Source organism: Gigantopelta aegis, chromosome 6 (assembly GCF_016097555.1).
Source record: "Gigantopelta aegis isolate Gae_Host chromosome 6, Gae_host_genome, whole genome shotgun sequence".
NCBI classification, from domain to species: Eukaryota; Metazoa; Mollusca; class Gastropoda; order Neomphalida; family Peltospiridae; genus Gigantopelta; species Gigantopelta aegis.
In genome coordinates, this window is record NC_054704.1 from 16,186,808 (window position 1) to 16,207,861 (window position 21,054).

Genomic DNA, 21,054 nt, shown 5'->3' on the forward strand with positions numbered 1-21,054 from the left:
ATAATTTAGTACTAGTATCTTTAGTGTCACTGAACACTTGTTTTAGCTGGTCGCAACAGGTTCTGGGGTAAGTATCTTTAGTGTCACTGAACACTTGTTTTAGCTGGTCGTAACAGGTTCTGGGGTAAGTATCTTTAGTGTCACTGAACACTTGTTTCAGCTGGTCGTAACAGGTTCTGGGGTAAGTATCTTTAGTGTCACTGAACACTTGTTTCAGCTGGTCGTAACAGGTTCTGGGGTAAGTATCTTTAGTGTCACTGAACACTTGTTTCAGCTGGTCGTAACAGGGCCTATTTCATAAAACATCGTAAGATTACGTCTGCGACTAGCCATTATACCAGTCATATGTTTACACGTGTTTGGCATCCATTTCATGCACAAAATTACATCATCATGGAAAATGGAGCATTTTAACGACAAAAGAAAATGAAATGTGTGAACTTCAAACTACATTACTGTTAGTAGTTATAATTATTGTGGTTTAGTCGTAGATTTACGTTTATGTGCAAAACTAGACTTATGATGTTTTGTGAAATTAGGCCGTGGACATACAAGTGGACTAGTTTCTATCTCCACACACTATTTCAGTTTGACAACAGTGGCGGAAACACGAGGAGGATAGTGGATCACTCGACAAGTGTCTCAAGAGGGATTACAACGGGCCAAGTCACATTACTTATCGGATGACATGGGGGAGCAGTCACAAATACAACAGGAGTGGCTCACCGCACTGGACTAAGACAAACACATCACAGAGAGAAAGAACACTGTGAATGATGTAAGACAAATGAAGCACAAGAACAGGTAAGGTGATTTAATTAATTCACTATATACAGTCTGGATAGATACCAAGGAAAGGAAAGGAATGTTTATAGACACCCCAGCACATTAATTTCAGACGAAAACGACACTGGACAAAATGTTTCGGAAAATCTGAAAGGTGCTGAAAAGTAGGGAGCTCCTTTTTATTAAAGAACAAGGGAAAAAAACGTTCTTAGACGTTAAAATATGAATTATTTGTATTTTATAAATATTCTATAACAGGACAGTACATACCATGATGTTTGATATACATCAGTTGTGGCGGGACTAGGTGGGATAAGGAAGTGAGTCTATCAAGGGATCCTTACAATCCACTGCACTTTAGACAGGGCTCGCCCACTGAATGTGACATTCATTAAAAAATTAAACTGGCCATTTTGATAGAGCTAAAAACTATATACATTAAAATAAAGATAATTTTTCAGCATTTCTGATCAAATTCAGTCTACTTTGTGAAAACTAGTTCAACCAAGTTAAAAAAAATTATAATAAATTTAAAAAAAAAGAAAAGAAAGAAGCTCGACACCAGATACAATGCTGCAAAATGCCATCTCTGTTCACTTAGGTCAACCTAGAAAACCGTGATATAAAGACTGGCTATAAATTAGTCGATTAAAATCTGAAACTGGAGACAACCCAAGTAGTGATACCCACTGGTCGGGTGACGGCCAACAATTTCAAACACTTCATTTGACATGAGGATGGTTTTCAAAAGCTTGGCAAATAAAAGCAACCCCACTCAAGAAACATTGTAAAAAATACAAAATACAAAAACCTGTAATCATACTCACTGACATCGTGTGTACTGTAATTTATTTTACTTAGTTTATTTTCTTTTAAAAGCACTTAATACGAAAAACCGCAGGCAGTCTGTGAATGGCAATGAAAAGAAATTGGCAGCACAACACAAGATTTTAATTTAGTCTTAGTGTGGTAGACTGATTTTCTTTAGCAGACGGGGGGTGGGGGGTTGGGGGGGCAAATGTAATCAAGACCAATTGAAAAAGCAACACAGTGCCTTACACAAGTAAATGTCCCTTTTGTTAGCTGGAAATGAACGGCTAAGTTTATGGAATATGTGGACCTGAGAAGTTACGACATTCATTTTGAGGTTGAAGCTGGTAATGAAACTGTAAAACCAATTCAAAAGGCTACAGAGTACACTGGTTCAGGTCTTTTAGTCAATGCAAAATGGTAAGAAAAGTTTTCACGCTGCACTGTTTGAACAAAATGAATTATTCTCATATTAGATCGACTTTAATAACAAAACCTGCCAATAATCTTCTCAACAAAAACAACACACACACACAAAAACCCACAAAACCCCCAACATTTTATGTATGTACACCACCTTTTGTTAATTAAATCATTTAGCATTTAAAATCCAATTTTAAGATTGAGTTGAACTGCTAAACAATACATCATTAAATTATCAAAACTACTGTTAAACAAAAACAAATTGCATAAAACGTTATACGAGTCCATTTTTTGACAGCAATATGAACCAATTAGCAAAGTTTCTGTTTTTGTTTTTAGTTTGACATTTAAAGGTTATTATAATGTAAAACATGTAAAAACTTGTAAAAGCCTGAATTTAAAAACAAAACTTATACATGTTTCAAAGCCTACTCAGAGAGTAGTTTTAGAAATGTAACATTTAAACTTACAATAATGTTAAATAATTAATATGGTGCTTAAATGCTATGTTACCAAGGTAAAGTCAATGCAAAAATATATAACAACTAGAATGTAAGAGTTATTAACAATTTATTTAGGTAACTGCTTGACAGACATAATTATATCTATTCTTAACTACGCTTATAATTTCATCCAATAGGGTATTTTAAAGCATCATTAATACAGAACATTTATATTGACTAATGCAACATTACCTCATCTTGTCTGTTTTCATGCATGCTTTGGCATTACAAAATTAAGCATGCAATATTAATGAAATATATTTTTAATCATGCTGCCATATGTTACACAACATGAAGGTTACTCTTCCAGGAAATAAAACATGTTCTCGTTTCTATGCCATAGATTTTGGACAATTCACTTGCTTATAATATACATTACTGGCGTTAGAGTGGACCTAGCTTAAAATAACTAAGATTGGGGCCGGGAGTAAACAAATAAACATAATAATAATAATAAAATTTAATAATAATTAAAGGCACAGTGATGTAAGTTTTCTTAGGATAGACAATAATATCACTACTAAAAATAGTTTTTTCTTATTTTATTCCCCACTGGGTATACAGCCTACCAAGTACCAACACCATTGACATCTACATGTGTGTGTCTATATCTGTAAACAGATATATCTGTCATCAATTATATTCTCTGAAACTATGCCAGGAATTAATGGAGCAACGTTGAGATCCTATGTTTCCCCAGCTTCATGAATAATAGATAAAACAGTGGAGGTGTTAACAGGACCCAACTAAAAATTGAGATAAAATCAGCATTAAGGGCATTAGGTATACAAAGTGGTTTGGACATTAAGATCCAACCTTCAGTGGAATGTTTCGTGCCATCCATTGAGTGGGTCATCTGGGGCAGAAACTCACACACAGGCTTTTGACGGCAGATACCGGAGCTGCCAAGCACAACACCGTATTGGACACTTGAAATTGTTCAATAGAAGTAATTCACCGAAAGCAATCTAAAAGCTGTTTCCTCTATGAAATCTCCGAAGCAATTCACAGCATTTACCAGAATGAAAAACTAATAGAAATAGATAATTATTTTGCCAGCATGAAATGGAGCTTATGACAGCCGAGAGATTGCCAGGACCCCGGATCATACTCCCAAGTGTATGGCTTCATTCTAGGCAGCGAACCTCGCTATAAACCAGATATCCAGATATTCAACACAATACTCATGAAAAACAAACCAGAGACATTGTGAGAACTTTTAAATTAAAATCATCATGTCATCGACTGTTAGTATTATTGCTCATGCTGTTTAACAGAATGAAAAAAGGGCAAATGCATCGTTTAAATGTTTTACTATGGATTTAATAATACTGGAGTAAAAGTTAACTTGTTGGGCAGTTTCTTCCTTTTTATCAATATTAAAATATGTACAGCACTTATAGATTCTTTTGCTGAAAGTTTAGCTAAAATAATGATTTCATTAAAATAATTCAACCTTGAAACCAAATATTGGTATCATGTTTTATTTTTTAAAAATAATAGTTAATACCAAAATTTGCAATAACATGGGGAAAACAAATCAGGAATCATATGTAGCTAAGTTGACTTACTGAACAAAAATAATTTCACTTTTTATTATATTAGGTTGGTTATGTAACCTAATTTATTATTTTAGAAAAACAGATTGTTTTTTAAATTATTATTTCTCCAATATGGTATTTATAAATTGGTACAAAACAAAGAGAATTGGAATAGAGGTAATTGCTAAGAGTAAGTCATTTAGTTTTAGAAACTTTCTGGAATGTTTATAATGTAAAACGAAACTAATAATGCAATTATTTTACTGCCCGTTATGCTACTCTTTAACAATTTGTAGAACAGCCTTTAGCAAAACATTAAACACAACAGCCACCCATGCTCAGTAATATTCACTCTTAATATATCAATGGTTTCTTTTAAAAAAACACATTACTATTAGATGAGTCAAATTGGTAGCAATGTGAAGCAATTACAAAAAAGAACGGGGAAAAAAAAAAAGCAAAACAAAATAAGAATTTCACTCATTAAAATTGCAGAGTTTTTCATCTGGAAGATAATGAGAAATGAAACAGAAACCAGACGTTTTATTTCAAAGGAATTCTCTTCATTATACTTCTAGCCAAAGTAATTTAAAAAGAAAGGCCGCGACTTATGACATTCATATTACTCCTATTTAATTGTAACTAAAATAGAAGCCGCAAAATCCAGTTAGTGCAAGTAAAAACCTTTTTCAGTGGAATTCCAAGAAATGTCTTTTCCATTTCAAAATACATCAAAGAAAAGTTGAAAACTCTAATTCCCCCACAAAATGCCATGTTATTAAAACCAGCATAGCTACTATTATGTTTTGACAAAGCCGTGAGCAAAAGCAAAAATTAAGTTAAGGAAGCAAATTTGCCATCAAATTAGTGGAAGATTCCTTTGACTAATGCTAAGAAACAGGTATTTCTGAGATTGATGTTATTTCAAGATAATTAGACGGTTAAAAGAGAATGTGATAAAGTGCTCCGAGTATTGCTACAAGGTACATGGATGTGCCAGACTCTTGCTGAGGTATATAACTCTACGTACAATCCCTGCAATTAAGAAAATGTCTACGTAAAAAACCTAAAAAAAAAAATTCTCAATAGTCCACAGCGAAAAAAAAGTACCATGGAGAGTTTAAAAAATCCATGACATTGCCGATTGCCATGGGCAACTGTAGGGGTTGCTGTACAAATCTATCCACTGAAATTTCAAAATTCTTTTTATAAATGTGATGCTGGCTGCAAAATCATCCCACAGATTTCTTTGGTATGTGAAAGGGTATTTTTTGCACTATAATATTTAGCTTTACATTTGGTGGGTTAAGTAAAAGTTTATGTAAAATTATGTTTAACAATAAAACATTAGCATAATATTTAGTTTTATATTTGGTTGATAAGTAAGATTACATTGTGTTCCATTTAAAAATAAAACACTTGGTAACATATTTAGTTTTATACTTGGTGGTAAGTAAGTTTATGTTATGTTCTGTTTAACAATAAAAACACTGATACCAGATTTAGGTTTACATTTGGTGGATATCTAAGTTCATGTAATGTTCTGTTTAACAGTGAAACACTGATAGTTTTAAAGTGGATATCTAAGTTTATGTAATGTTATGTTTAACACTGAAACACTGAACATTTAAATAACTTTAAAACTATCAGTGTTTCAGTTTCAGTTTATGTAATGTTCTGTTTAACACTGAAACACTGACAGTTTTAAACTGGATATCTAAGTTTATGTAGATATCTAAGTTTATGTAATGTTCTGTTTAACACTGAAACACTGACAGTTTTAAACTGGATATCTAAGTTTATGTAATGTTCTGTTTAACACTGAAACACTGATTACTTTCAAGTTCAACCAATTTATTACCACTGGTATATCACAGGCTGTAAAATATGATATCCCCTCTGTGCTAAAGTGCATATAAAACTCCTTTGATGCCAATCAGTGATAATAGCTTTCATGTCACGAGTACACTGTTGACTGTTGAGTAATATGCATGGGTGTTGCTAAACAAACATTCCTTTCTTTTCCATATTCTGATTAGCAAAGCAAAGAAGATCCCCGGCAGGAAAGGCATCTTGATGAGTAAATCGATTGTAAAACACAATTATCTGCACCTAACCACTCCATCCACACAACTTCCTGTCAACCCCACTACAATCACACTGAACATTATACCATTACACAAGGCTAACACATCATCTCCACAATCCCCAAGTCTGCATCTCATTATACAGGTACATTACATCATCTCCACAATCCCAGAGTCTGCATTCCATGATACAGGTACATTACATCATCTCCACAATCCCCAAGTCTGCATCTCATTATACAGGTACATTACATCATCTCCACAATCCCAGAGTCTGCATCCCATTATACAGGTACATTACATCATCTACACAATCCTAGAGTCTGTATCCCATGATACAGGTACATTACATCATCTCCACAATGCCAGAGTCTGTATCCCATTATACAGGTACATTACATCATCTACACAATCCTAGAGTCTGTATCCCATTATACAGGTACATTACATCATCTCCACAATCCCCAAGTCTGCATCCCATTATACAGGTACATTACATCATCTCCACAATGCCAGAGTCTGCATCCCATTACACAGGTACATTACATCATCTCCACAATCCCAGCATCTGCATCCCATTACACAGGTACATTACATCATCTACACAATCCCCAAGTCTGCATCCCATTACACAGGTACAATCAATTGACTTTTGTGGACCTGCTGGGTTTTCCCGTCCCAAAGACCACCTTACAAATGATATGTATCTAAGGTCATGGTAAGTGCTGTCCTGCATAAGGAAAAATTAATACAAACGGTCCATTACTGGGTTTTAGTATTTATAAGTCAATGCGGTGGCAGCGGGTTTCCTCTTTTATTATGTATAGCAAGTGTAAAAATAATCAATTAAGTATTAAATGCTGTACATCTGTAGCTTAAAATGTACTGAGGCATTTCCTTCCTCTGCTTCACACAAGTACAAGCTTCTGTTACAAACTTGTACATTATTAATAAAACATTAGTTGTAAGATTTACCTCAGTGGTAGAATATTTACCCAAGGTGCAGTGGAGTCTACGATCCCCCCACCCTTCCATCAATAAGCATATTTAATACTTCTCCATGATGGTTACCTTGTGGAGGGGGGAGGGGGAGAGAAGAGGTAGTGTTCTGTACTGAGTCAGAAAGTGCTAATAAATGAATTGATTTCTTGAGGCGAGTGTTAGAAAAACTATCTACAAAAGAACTAGTGCCAGAAATATTTTTTTATTCAATCAGTCCTATAATTTTAATATGTCAATATAATTATTATAAAATACACTGCATTTTATTTTTGTACCATGATGTCATTCCTTCTCTTAGCCGATATATTGTCATTAGAAGGAATAAATGTTGTGTTACATATTATGTGACGTCTCATACTACCTTTGCCTACAGCCATCAACAGGTAGCAACAGCCGTCTACATCCTAAATGACGAGACCAATTAACCAATTTAAAACGGGCACATTACCGTCTAGGGGATGTGTGCTAGAGGGTTTTTCTAGCATGGTTTTCTGTCATGGCTTTTTACCAGTTGACTGAACTGGAAATATCAATACCTGTTCCTTGGAACCATCTTTGATATTGCATAAACACAGAAATACCAATACTTGTAATTCCCTGTAATTCCCTGGAACGTTCTTACAAGGGAAATTTGGAAAAACAAAGACGGCAATTTATGTTAACTAATACACACTGAGGTCTTACAGAAGTTTTTTTTACCTCTCTATGCCTAATCTCCAGATGCAATAGCCATCATTGGTATATTTCACCACAGAGAAAACTTTGCACACTTCAAAGCAAAAAAGCAATTATAGCACTGACACATTCATTGGGTTACCCTGCTTCTCTGCTCTCATATAAATTGATTAGACCAAACTCAAAGAGCTTAAAGGAAGCTGCTTCTATCTTTGATCACAAATCCTTTTTAAATGCTCATGTCATGAGAATCACAGCTTTCAAGAAGCTTGTACTGCAAGCCGGAGATAATTCCAGACTTGCCGCTAACATAAACTGCCAAAGCCAGTCGTTTGGAATTCACTTCATTTGTCCAATCTGATTCAACATGCCGCTGGTACTATTTTTTTTGTTGAGGAAACTGAATGCACTCCGAGGTCAGATTTGATGGTCTTGTTCAGACAAGTTTACAACTTGTTCCACGTTCTGTCAGAGTGGTAAATATTGGTTTTGATTCTTGCTACTTAGAATATAGATCAAGATTAAGGAATATGCACATAGGTTTTCATTAGCAAACTCTGCAAATGAATATTCACCAAATAACCAAAGGACTATGTATATGTTATGTAAGTAAAGATGTGCAATCCCACAAATTTCAAAGCAACTTTTAGGATCTTTACAATATATTTCACACTTGATAAATGTTATGTCATAGGAGTAAGGGCTTTTCTAGGTTTTCATATGTAAACTCTGCAAATGAATATTCACCTAATAGGCAAAGGACATGTTTAATGAATATTCATGTGTTTATGGACATGCAAAACCACCCACCCACCATTTCAAAAGTAACTTGGGATCTTTACAATGTATTTCACACTTGTTAACTTGTTAGCTATTCCAGAAATTACCACATGGAAGGGTAGAGGTATGAGCTACTCAATGTTTTACATTTGATATGTCTACTAAATAAAATTTAAGAAATGTTTATTGTATCTTGACAAGAGATGACAATACAATATCATCTCAAACTGTGTGTGGGTCAGTGTTAGTGCTATAGTATGTGTGGATGGGGGAGAGGAAAAGGTAACGATTTGTGTATTTCTGGGCCCAAATCTATTCGGGGACATGCTATCCCCAGACATTTTTGATTTCATGTCTTATAATACGGCATTCCCAGCATTCTAAGCAGTGACATGGAAAAGTGGTGGGATGGCCCTAGCCCCTCCACCTCAATCCCATTCTTGCTGGACAAATAAGATGGTGTAGGAATGTATGAATTTGCGAACATGTCCAAGGATGAAACCATAATTTACATGTTCAGCTGCAGAAATATTCCCTAGGACTACATGCATCTATATCTATGAACTGCCATCAATATTGTTTTATCATATGCAAAATACATGTGGTGTTTTTTTTTTTAAATAAAATATACTGAAAACATAATTAGGTATATATTGATTAAACATCTAAATGAGAAGTTAAGTACTTATCATGATGTGTATCACTATCACATCATGACTACATATCGGGATACGTATCCTATCAGAACCCTTCCATATCATATCACAACCCTTCCATATCATATCACAACCCTTCCATATCGTATCACAACCTTTCAATATCGTATCACAACCCTTCAATATCGTATCACAGCCCTTCCATATCGTATCACAACCCTTCCGTATGGTATCACAACCCTTCTGTATGGTATAACCCTTCCATATTGTATCACAACCCTTCCGTATGGTATCACAACCCTTCTGTATCATTACACCTCTAGCTTTGACAGAAGTACATTTTACGCATGGTAGATATGTAGAATTTAGTTTTAAGTAGTGGGTACTGACAGTTTATTTTATGCATGGCTAAGGCACTGGCAGGTATACAGGATTTAAAACAAATGTCTTAATAGCATTCTATATGTAATAGCATATAGTTGTCTCAAGGCTGGTGGGTTTTACATTTAAATCAGGGCACAATATTTCACGCGAACCGCCGTTCTGTTCGCGTGTCGGTTACGCAAACTTAAATTTACGCGAACCGCAAATCAGTTACGTCGTGACCTGTAGACGTTCAGAAATTAAAACTTGCAGACTTCACGATTACATTAAGTTTATTCATGCAGACATACTACTAGTATTCCGACAAATGTTTTAGACTGATTTTTAGATACTTGATGTGCAGCAAACCAGTAGCCAATGGTATATTGCAACGGTTGCAACTTGTGACCGAAGACTCAGTATAGAGTCGAGCCAAAAGTTTTAAAGAAATGTGCACAGATCGCTAAGGTGCCTAAATTATCTGCTGCTATTCTATCTCTAAAGGAATATATGTAGACATAATATTGGATTGCCTATAATTTTAGAAAGGTTGAAAACAGTTTTAACGTAAACAAAAATGCAAAAATGTCACAAAAGCTGAAAAATACTAACATCGCATAATGAGCTTTAAATAACAAACATTTGGAACGTCACTGTAGTATAGAAGTACCAGCGATAAAGTGAAAGTAGCATCACCACCGCAAAATATCGGTGTCAAATTGTGGTCTTTCTTGTTATGTTATTATAAGATTTATGTTTATTAATCTAATCATGCACCAATGAGTAGCTTGTTTTATAGTTAAGAGGAACTGGACATTTGTTGCTTGGGTTTTTGGTGGGTGTTTTTTTGTTTTTTTCAGTCTGCTGTATACTAAATTTTACATATCAGTGACAAATGGTAACCTTTATTTGTTATTTATAAAAGAAAATTATTAGTCTAATCATACACCAGGGAATGGGCATTTTTCCTCCAAATGTATCTATTTTGTTTCAGTACTGGGCTGATATTTAGTCATTTTACAATAGCGTTAACTTCCGCAAGCTGCACAGAGGTTATAGAATACGGTGGCCCGATGTCCGAGGACAGTGGTTTTTAGATTCGGGCAACTAAAAATTACTTTTTGCGATCCCGATGGCAAATGGTGAATAATAATAATAATAAATCTACAACGCTACGATCGTACGAAAACAAAAGAAACATCTACAAGTCACTTCTTTCGATTTGCAAGCATTAAAGAAACTGTTCTATAAAACGTTTTCTTTTGTATTTTGTTTTAACTTTATGTTTGAGCTAAAAATTATGCATTTCAATATAATTTCAACGTAACTTTGAGGTAACCGATCAGGTAATCCACAGGTTACGCAAATATAATTCACATAACCGAACAATTGGTTACCTAGGTAAAAACCACGTGAACCGACTTCCGGTTACCTCAGATTTCGAAATATTGTCCCCTGTAAATATAATTTGTGGGTGTTGCGAATTGTTTATTCTGTTAGGGCTGTATATATATATATAAAAATCCTCCCATCCCATAACCCATGTGATTATTTCTGGAAACTAAAATATTCTAAAAAATAATACTAGAAAACTTAACATGTATTGTTGCACTTCCAAATGTATGCTAATCTATCTTCATTATGCTTGGCTGCTTCAACAAGGTGTTTTTTTTCAGTGTAAACCTTTCACATCCAGAACACACACATACATACATTAGCACTCTGTTTTAACATTATTCTTCATCACAAACCACCTCCAAAGGATACCAGTAATTAGCAGTATATTTGCCTTTATTTTCACTATTTATAAACCAGTATCAATTGAATACTACACTAACTAGGGATAAAAAAAATTCATGATACCTTTTTATTTTAAGATACTAATTTTATATCAGTTTGTAGTTTGATAGCTAAAATCTTGTTCCCAACAGCTCATAAAGTTCTCAAAATGGTTCAAGCTATTTTCGCAAAACATATAGTTTGATTGATCTAGATAATATATTCAGTTTAATGCCACACACAAATATGTTTGTCTCAAACATGTTATGTTACCTGTCATCTTTTCTTTTAATGGCTACCAAATGTCCATGTGTCCCAAGGGAATTTTATAGAATGTGTCCAATACAATGGTTATTGTACAGTTTCAGTGTTACTTAATATATTGTGTATCATACAGTGATTGTATATTCTGCTTTTCAACAGAAAATTCTATCTGAATGTAGCACATGTAGTGGTTAATAACAGCATGGCATATATTGCCATATAGTACATTAGTAACAATGTTCTATTTGGTTATATATTACATCAGTAACAGCATGTCATATAAGGGTCTTTATTACATCATATGTATCATATCAAGTTATATGTTACATCATGTCATATCAAGTTATATGTTACATCAGTAATAGTATGTCATAATATGGTCTCTATTAGATTGATCATTAACAATATGTCATATCTGGTTAGGTGATACATTAGGAACAGTATGTCATATTGTCTGTTCACCTAATTATCTTCCATAAGTACTTATAACAAAATGTAACTATATAAGCATCAATGTTAAGATAAAACAAAATTTGCAAGTACTGTCTGTATTAGTTAACATCAAATTAATTAGTATTAAGCAAATGCATGTGGTATCTGGTAATAATAATAATATTTGCAGGTACTGAATGTATCACTGTTATATGTTAGTTAGCATTAAGTAACAGTGTGTAATATCTGGTTATAATTGCAATATTTGCAGGTACTGACTATTACTGATAATATGATGTTAATTAGCATTAAGTAACAGTATGCAATATCTGGTAAATTACAGTAAGGCATACTTATAATGAACATGCTTAGAATGAACTACTGCATAGAATGAACTGATCGTTAAGTCCCGTTTTATCTCCCTAAACATTAATAACTAACTTATGCAACTACTGCTGTAACAAACTGTCATGGTCCCCATCCGGTCCGTTATAAGAGTACTTTACTGTACAATATTTGCAGGTACTGACTACAATATGATGTTAATTAGCACTGAGAAACTGTCGTATTTGGTTATAATTACAATATTTGCAGGTACTGACTACAATATGATGTTAATTAGCACTGAGAAACTGTCGTATTTGGTTATAATTACAATATTTGCAGGTACTGACTACAATATGATGTTAATTAGCACTGAGAAACTGTCATATTTGGTTATAATTACAATATTTGCAGGTACTGACTACAATATGATGTTAATTAGCACTGAGAAACTGTCATATTTAGTTATAATTACAATATTTGCATGTACTGACTGTATAATATGATGTTAATTAGCACTAAGTAACAGTGTGTCATATCTAGTTATAATGACAATATTTGCAAATGTGACTGATTACAGTTAATATGAAATTAATTAGCACAAAGGAATAGCATGTCGTATCCGGTTATAATTACAATATTGGCAAAAACAGACTATAGTATGATTTAATTAGCACTAAGTAACAGTGTGTGATATCTGGTTATAATTATAATATTTGGAAATACTGACTGTATCGCTGTTATTATGATGTTAATTAGCATGTAGTGATTGTGTGTGTGTTATGACTTGTGTTGTGCGAGTTCTCACCTGGTCTAGGATCCATGCTGTTGGGCATTGGCATCTGACCAGCACCGCTGCACGGAGGCTGAAATCAACAAGTAGACATTGTCACACACAACATACACACAAAACAAACAGAGGCTGAAAACAAGAAGTAGATATTGTTGTCAATGTCACACACAACATACACAAAAAAAAAACCACATTCAAAGCAAATACAACACACAGTGAAAGCTGTCTTTAACAGACGTCTATCAATAAATGTAGATATGACAGTCTTGTTGACATTGCATACAGTTTAAATAGGGCAAAACTGTAGATTAGGTCATAATAAAATAAATACATTTTTATCCCCACCCACCCCAAGGATAAAAGCACCATTTTTTTTATTGCCTCCCCCACAAGTTTGTCCTTTAAATATATATGATGCTTATGTGCTGTTCTCTAAATGTTTTGCCAAGTTTTAATCAAATATCAGATGATGTGACCTACATTTCATTTCCAATAAAGGTTATTTCAATGTTAGAAAAATTACTGAAAATCCAGCAATAAATTGCTTTTTGGCTAAAAGGGAAAATCACCCTACAATATTGACATATACTTTATGACAATGTTCCCTGAAACAGTGTAATAAGGTACAGAACATTATCATGAGTGAGGTGGCATATGAATAACAATGTAATCCTTGTTTTTTAATAGTTTGAAACATTTAGCATAGATATTATTTAAGCTTACTTGAAAGCAAAAGTATGAAGAACACTTTTTACTTCTTATTGGGAATATAAAGTATACAGTAAAATATTAAAATATAGTTAAACCAAACAGCTCATAGTTAATAATTTTGTTATAAAGTTAACCTTCAATGATATGGAAGACTAAAAAGTAGCCTCTTAATAAAGGTATATGTTTGAGCAGGTGGCTGCTTAGTGAAGGTTCATTTGTCTTGCATGCAAAGTTCAGGGCTATTTGATATTGCAAACTAAACACTGCAAATTTACATCAAAGTGCAGTCAATTTTATAAAACTCATTTATTTCCATGGATACCAATTTTTAAATTAGTTTTGCTGATACACGGGATTAAGGATATCAAATTTATATTCATTGGCTCTCAGCAAACAGCCCATGAACTAATGAGTGTAGAAACAGGCTGAGAAATGCATGATCACATGAAAAGGGTGGTCAAAGCAAGTGCTAAACACTGCTTCACAGTAACCTGCCTAGAGATTCCATCTAGTTTATCTCAACCATGTTTAACACAGGCAGACAGACCAGTAGACTACCCTAAACAAGTGTTCATTATAGAAATAATTTACGACCTGCCAGCCATTTATTACAACAAAAAACAAAACTGGGTTGCAGCAGAAGATGTTTATGTTAGACATATTAAAATAGTGTAGAAATTAATATATCTGGCTGATATACTTTTGCATAAAACTGCCATTTCTCAGTGTTTTATTCTTTTGTAAATCCCAGCTAATTACATAGACAACCTATTGAACTTATAATGAAAAAAACAACAACGACAAAAACATACCACAACCAAAAAACCCACCCACATTTTTTCCCCTGCACCTGAACATTGTTTGAGCTACGTTTGGATATAGTACATTAAGCCCTGTACACTGATCCCGTGTCCAAAGAACTGCACGGTGCACTTAATACCTGCATTATTTGCTGCTGGTGCAGGTATGATGAACAGATAGGTGAGATTAGCCGCCATGCAGGCCTGACGAGCAGACAGGTGATCCGTATTGAGATTAGCCAAGACAGACTTGTTTGTGCAGGTGGATACACAGCCAGCTTGCATTGGTCTGGTGAAACATGGCACTTCTGTGCTACCAACCCAACACTGACATTTTACATCTTGCATGATGACAGAGGAGTCTCAAGAAATAACCTATAGAAACACCCGTCCTCAAGTCCCAGTCTTTCAAAAAGGATGGTGAAACCTTTGAGATATTTCTGCTTCAAAATGCAGAATCACAACCATTCACTTGGCATGTTTGGTAAAAAAGCAGGTAATATTTTCTGTGTTGCTGTAAAAATTGCCATACGACTTAGTCTTTCTGTATGGATGGCAGACCTCTGGGGTATTTCTGTTTCAAAAATGCAGAATGACAATCATTCACTTGGCATGTTTGGTTAAAAAAAAAGAGAAGAAGAAAAAAAAAAGGAGGAAATATTTTCTGTGTTGCAGTAAAAATTGTTGCGAGTCAATTGGATTTTACTGATCCTAAAGTCAGTCTTCATCTATGTGGGCTTTTCTGCTTCAACTACAGAATCACAAGCATTCATTTGTTATGAAAAATGGAAATATTTTTTCTTAGTGCAGAATTATTATTATTTTTTAAATGTGATCATGTGTCACCTGGATTTACTTTGATCAGTTTGTTGAAAACCAACTTCTCCAAGAGAAACCCAACTGATGGTAAGTGCAGACCTTGTTTTAACTCAACTGTTTATAACTTTCTCACATGAACCAGTGGATTGTAGCTCAGTGGTTGAGTGCTTGCCACAGGTGTAATAAATTATATAGGACTAGCTTTGCCACTTGCCAGTTGTGAAGTTTAGGACCAATTGGCAAATTTTATTTTAATTTGGCAGTCAAACTTCATGTTTTGCTCATCCAGAGCTAGCCCTGCTGTTATATATGATCAATTTGCCGGAGTAGGCAGACCTGGGCGGGACGTAGCCCAGTGGTACAATGCTCGGCTGATGCGCAGTCAGTCTAGGATCAATCCCTTTTTGATTAGCAGCAAGGCATCTTTTATATGCACCATCCCACAGACAGAATAGTACATATCACGGCTTTTGTTACACCAGTTGTGGAGCACTGGCTGGGACGAGAAATAGCCCATTGGGTCCACTGATGGGGATCGATCCTACACTGACCATGCATCAAGCGAACACTTTACCACTGGGCTATGTTCCGCCCCCTGCCAATTGATAAGAGTCTTGCAGGTTTCTTTTCTCATTCTTTAGACCAAACTGCCATTTTTATATGTTTGATCTTACCAGCTGCAGATTAAACCATGTTCTAGAGTGTCATTAAAGAAAAGGGTAATGGTTTTTCCATGTCAAATATTTAACCTTACTATTTCTGTTCGGAAGAACTTTTGAAGACAGTAGTTTTATTCAAGTCTATTTGTAAATGTTTACATCTGCTTTTGACACTAATGAATTGTTGAAACCCAGTAACAAAAAAATAATGATAAAATGTATAATGAAATAAATCATGGCTGTTTGATGTAAATATTTTTTTACCAGCTTCACTACAGACATTATTTAGCAACATTTTTTACAATAAGAGATATATAAATAAGTGTTGTGTTCTCCTCTAGTTTACTCTGTTCATTAAAACGAATTCTTTTAAAGTTAATTTATGTAACAAAGAGATTAGTTAGAGGTGATAAATGGTTATTGTTAGCAAAACTAATAAGAAAATTTAAATAAATAATTATTTTTAAAATATAGAAGTTAAATGGACAATGGATAAAGTCAGAATAGGTAAGATGACGACATACTTTCACAAAAATCTTAGACCATAAAACATTTTAAATTTATAAACCAGATAGTCTAGATTTACAATGCTCAAGTTTGGACACAAAGAAGAACATCTGCATAATGTATACTCACTGAATTAAAATCTACTTGATTAGGCATCCGTACCCCAGGACCCCTGGGGCCCCCTGGATATCTGGGTGACATAAAAGGCTGCAACAAAAAGAGAAAAGATAGATAAATCCATTATTAGTGTAATCTTCATTAAAAATGTAACGTAACTTCTTCCCGTTTGTGAATGTCAATCTGTGAACCTAAAGAAAGCACTCAGTAGCTTTGTAGTACGTTAGTAGCATTCTGATGATCATTTAATGAAATGAAAAGTAAATGATTAGCTTTAGTAATGTGACTATTAACTATAAATCCAGAACTGAATATCGGGGATGAAATATTAACTGTAATATTTGTTAAAAATCACTTGAGGGCAAATTGTGCCATGTCAGTTTGATCAATATGCCAAATATGCATAAACATTTTGGTAACAATAGTAATTCCAGATTTTAAAAATTGCTTATTGTTAATTTTTAACACATTCAATGTTAAAATGGACCACCCTGTCCATTGCCAAATTAGCCAACTGTTAATTTTTATACACAGTGGCTACAACATTTAGTCTTTGGTTAATAAAATATCTCTTCAATTAAATAATTTCCAAGGAAATCCTCTATATAATCTGAAAACTGGTTAAACCAAAATATTGTTTCAGTGTCAGCTCTGGTTAAAGGCTTCTTAAAATTGGTTTTTTGTATAACATGAAATATATACATCTAAATAACAGAACAATAAAATGAAAACAATACAAATATAGACATGGTAGCATAGATTGATATGAAAGTATATTTCTAGTAACTATCTATTAACACTTAAAGATGCCAACACTTAAACTTACCACAAATGAGAGCTATCAGTTACGAAAAAAGTTCGCTTTTCATCTCTCGAAGTTAAAAGAAAAACTGTCACATTTTATCATATTAATGTTCACAATTATCAACATTTTTACAAACCATACACTTTGAGGGTGGGAGGGAGATGTTGATGTCAGTGTAAACTTATTTCTTAAAAAAAGAAGAAACCTAAACAAATTTAAAACAATAATTCTGCAGACGTAAATGTTTAATTCAGTGTCAGCTATATAGTTGCTTTCACAAATGTTCATTCAAAGCATGTTAATTTTTTTTTTTAATTAAACTTTAAAATAATTAAATTAAAATTTGCATTGAAATGAACATTCAAAGTTGCAACTACAAACCAAGTTTCAATGATGTAGGACTTATAGTTTATGAGAAACGGAGTTAAATGTTAAACTTTAACACTGATCTAAAGGCAAAAGGTTGCTGCCATGGCTACCGGTGCTAGAACAGTAACACTCCGTAAAAGTGTCCGGTTTAGATTATTAAATTTCATGGAAAATTACAATTCAGGGCCCAATTTCACACAACATTGTAAGCCTAGTTTTGCACGTAAACATAAATCTATGACTAAACCACAATTTGTATTACTATTATAGTATAACAAATATAATTTAAAATACACATATTTCATTTTCTTTTGTGGTTAAAATGTTCCATCTTTTGTAATGATGTAATTTTCTGTGTGAAATAGATGCCAAACACGAGTAAATGTATGACCGGTATAGCCACTTGTCGCAGAAGTAAACTTACGATGTTTTGTGAAAAAGGCTCCAGTATGTCAAAATATACATCTATATTTTAGATAACATAAAATTATTCTTATACATAAAAGCAAAAACTAATAACATAATAATTGTTTTTTACATGTAACCCAATACAACCGACTGTTAACAGCACAATAATAACTAGTAGAATAACTAGTGGAACAATACTCAAGTGTTCTATTCAATTGTGGGTGACTATTTTGTTTAATGGTGCGTGTAGACTATCACTGAATGGCCAACCGTACAGATTTTAGATTGGTGTACGGGGTTTGGTGACAGCTTCAACCTGCTTGTTACACAAAACCACCAGCCTACGATTGTGAGAGGAATTTACATGAAGTCCGGAAATTAATGATCTGGACGGGCCGTCAATAAGTTGTGTTCGTGCATGGTGAGTCCGTCGCATTGCCTGTTTAATCAAAGGATTCAGAACATCAGGCGAAACAGTTAACGAAATCAGTCATGGGTTTATATCACCATATTAATAGACTGGTTTGCATTTACTATTACAAGACACGCCAACATCTGTATTTGGCTAATTATTTATTACAACAAACATTAATGTTTGAATTGGCTATTATTACTATCAGAAAATTTTAACTATCAGATGAAATAGTTAAAATTAATGATGTGCTTTTGCCACCATATTAATTTTTTATTTATGATTCGAAAAAAACCCAATAAAGACAAAATTGCAAAATCAACCTTAAGTTTAGATTCAACTGGTTTTCTAAACTATTCATAGATGCCAAAAAAGGAAGGGTCTGATATTAAAATAAACTAGACTATGCTGAAATGATCCATATATTTCATGTTTTAAATAATAAACTTAAGTTGTATCATGTATTTTTCTTTATTTTGCTACAATCCTTCCTTAAAATCAACTGATAAGATTATCCCAATGTGCCCACCGCTGGGGATTACAGACCGATCACGCTTTAGGTGAGCACTTTACCACTGGGCTATGTACCATCCCTAACTTAACAGCTAATGGGTATTCAACAATGTGCTATAGGAAAATCTTTAAAAAACAACAACAAAAAAACAAATGCACTTGTGGTTGGGGCTTAATTTGACTTCCTTATTTTTATTCATCCACTAAACATTTCATCTTATGTTATATAGAATTAAGTGTTTCTGGGTTGTTTAATTCCATTGATTAATAAAAATTAAAAAAACCCCGCCAATTTGCAGTTTAAAATGGAATGGTAAAAAAGTCTCCTATATAAATGTTATTGATGTAATATTTTCACTGTAAAGTATTATCAGTTAGTTTGGCCTTTTTACAGTGCAATGGATAAAAACATTATTATGTAAGGATTCAGGAGAAAAAACAAGTGCAGAAGTATTATTGATTTTGAACATGTTTTTCGCTTCAGTGTAATCAGTACAGTTGAATTCTGTAACATGAGCAAGTGTCAATGCCAAAATCAAACTGAGCATGCTGTTTATTATTGTATTATTTAATATTAGTTACCGAACCTTGTTCTATTTTGCAATATTTTAAGTGTAAGCCAGGAAAAAAGATTGCATATGCAAGTTATAAGTGTATTTAAGTATATTATTCAAAGGTTAAAAAAACAAAACCCTGTAGATCAAAAAAAGCAAAAATAAATAATTCTGATAAAGCAATGCATGTCCCCTACAGAGCCCAACAAATTTTCTAATCTCCCAAGTTCAAGGGCCATAACTCTGCAAAAAATGAGTTAATTGCCATGAAAGCTAAACCCGATCTGTAACAGGACACAATAAAGCCTCATACAAAATTTTATCTGAATATGTTCAGGTATTGCCCAAAAAAAAAAAGAAAAAAAAAAAAGAAGTTTGAAAAAACTAATTTTTATATCTTCAAAGGCCTTCAACATCTTCAAGTTCAAGGGCCATAATTTTATGAAAAATGTCTAAATTGCCAAGAAAGTCAAACTTGATCTGTAAAAGTACATAAGGCTATACATAAAATTTCAGCTCAATATCTCAAGGCACTATGTGGGACAGATGGTGATAAAACCTATAGTCCTTTCCGATTGGGCAGGTAGGGGACAAATAAAACACTGCCTGATAACTGAGGTCAGTGTGTTTAAAACAACATGTACATTATTATTTTGTTTTAATAAGCCCCATCTCCTTTTCAGCCCCTTAATGTTTACTGCAAAAGCTTATGTTACTTTTAAAACCTCGTATCCTAATCAAAATACAGATGCTATTTTAGTGTTTCTGAAATGTAATCATAACCTCCCTTTGATATATATGGTGTTTTATGTCACTTCATGTCGACCTTTTATGTAGGTTGTATTTTATGTCATGTATATTTTTTTATAGTTTAATCAGTCATGTCGGTGCTTTAGAATAAAGAGTCTATTTTAAGACATTTCCTTACAGCTATAATCATATCACACAAGAGATTTTCACTCAAGTGCGTGGTACGAAATATATTACATGACTTCTGGATTATGATTTTCAAAGGGATTTCTTGAATCTCATACCAAACTCATATAGGTAAGTGTGATTATGTATCATTAGAAGGAAGGAAGGAAATGTTTTATTTAACGACACTCAATGTATCATTAGAATCTTGTCAATACTGATATTGCATATATATTTTTAATAGTAA

The 21,054-nt window shown here is 33.6% G+C and overlaps 1 protein-coding gene and 1 long non-coding RNA gene across 8 annotated transcripts in view; one reads left to right on the forward strand and one right to left on the reverse strand.

Moving 5' to 3' along the window:
- The window catches only part of LOC121374051 (single-stranded DNA-binding protein 3-like), a 135,033-nt gene that overhangs the window by 46,661 nt on the left and 67,318 nt on the right, over positions 1-21,054 (reverse strand). For all 7 annotated transcript variants that reach the window (XM_041500944.1, XM_041500941.1, XM_041500943.1 and 4 more), the window contains 2 exons: positions 16,844-16,921; positions 13,234-13,291 (listed from right to left, as the gene is read on the reverse strand). In XM_041500944.1, coding sequence (XP_041356878.1) covers positions 13,234-13,291; positions 16,844-16,921 — 136 coding nt within the window. The remainder of the gene's footprint in view (positions 1-13,233; positions 13,292-16,843; positions 16,922-21,054) is intronic.
- The window catches only part of LOC121374052, a 34,063-nt gene that overhangs the window by 2,415 nt on the left and 10,594 nt on the right, over positions 1-21,054 (forward strand). Inside the window, exon 2 of the long non-coding RNA XR_005958181.1 lies at positions 589-804. This is a non-coding gene — a long non-coding RNA (uncharacterized LOC121374052). The remainder of the gene's footprint in view (positions 1-588; positions 805-21,054) is intronic.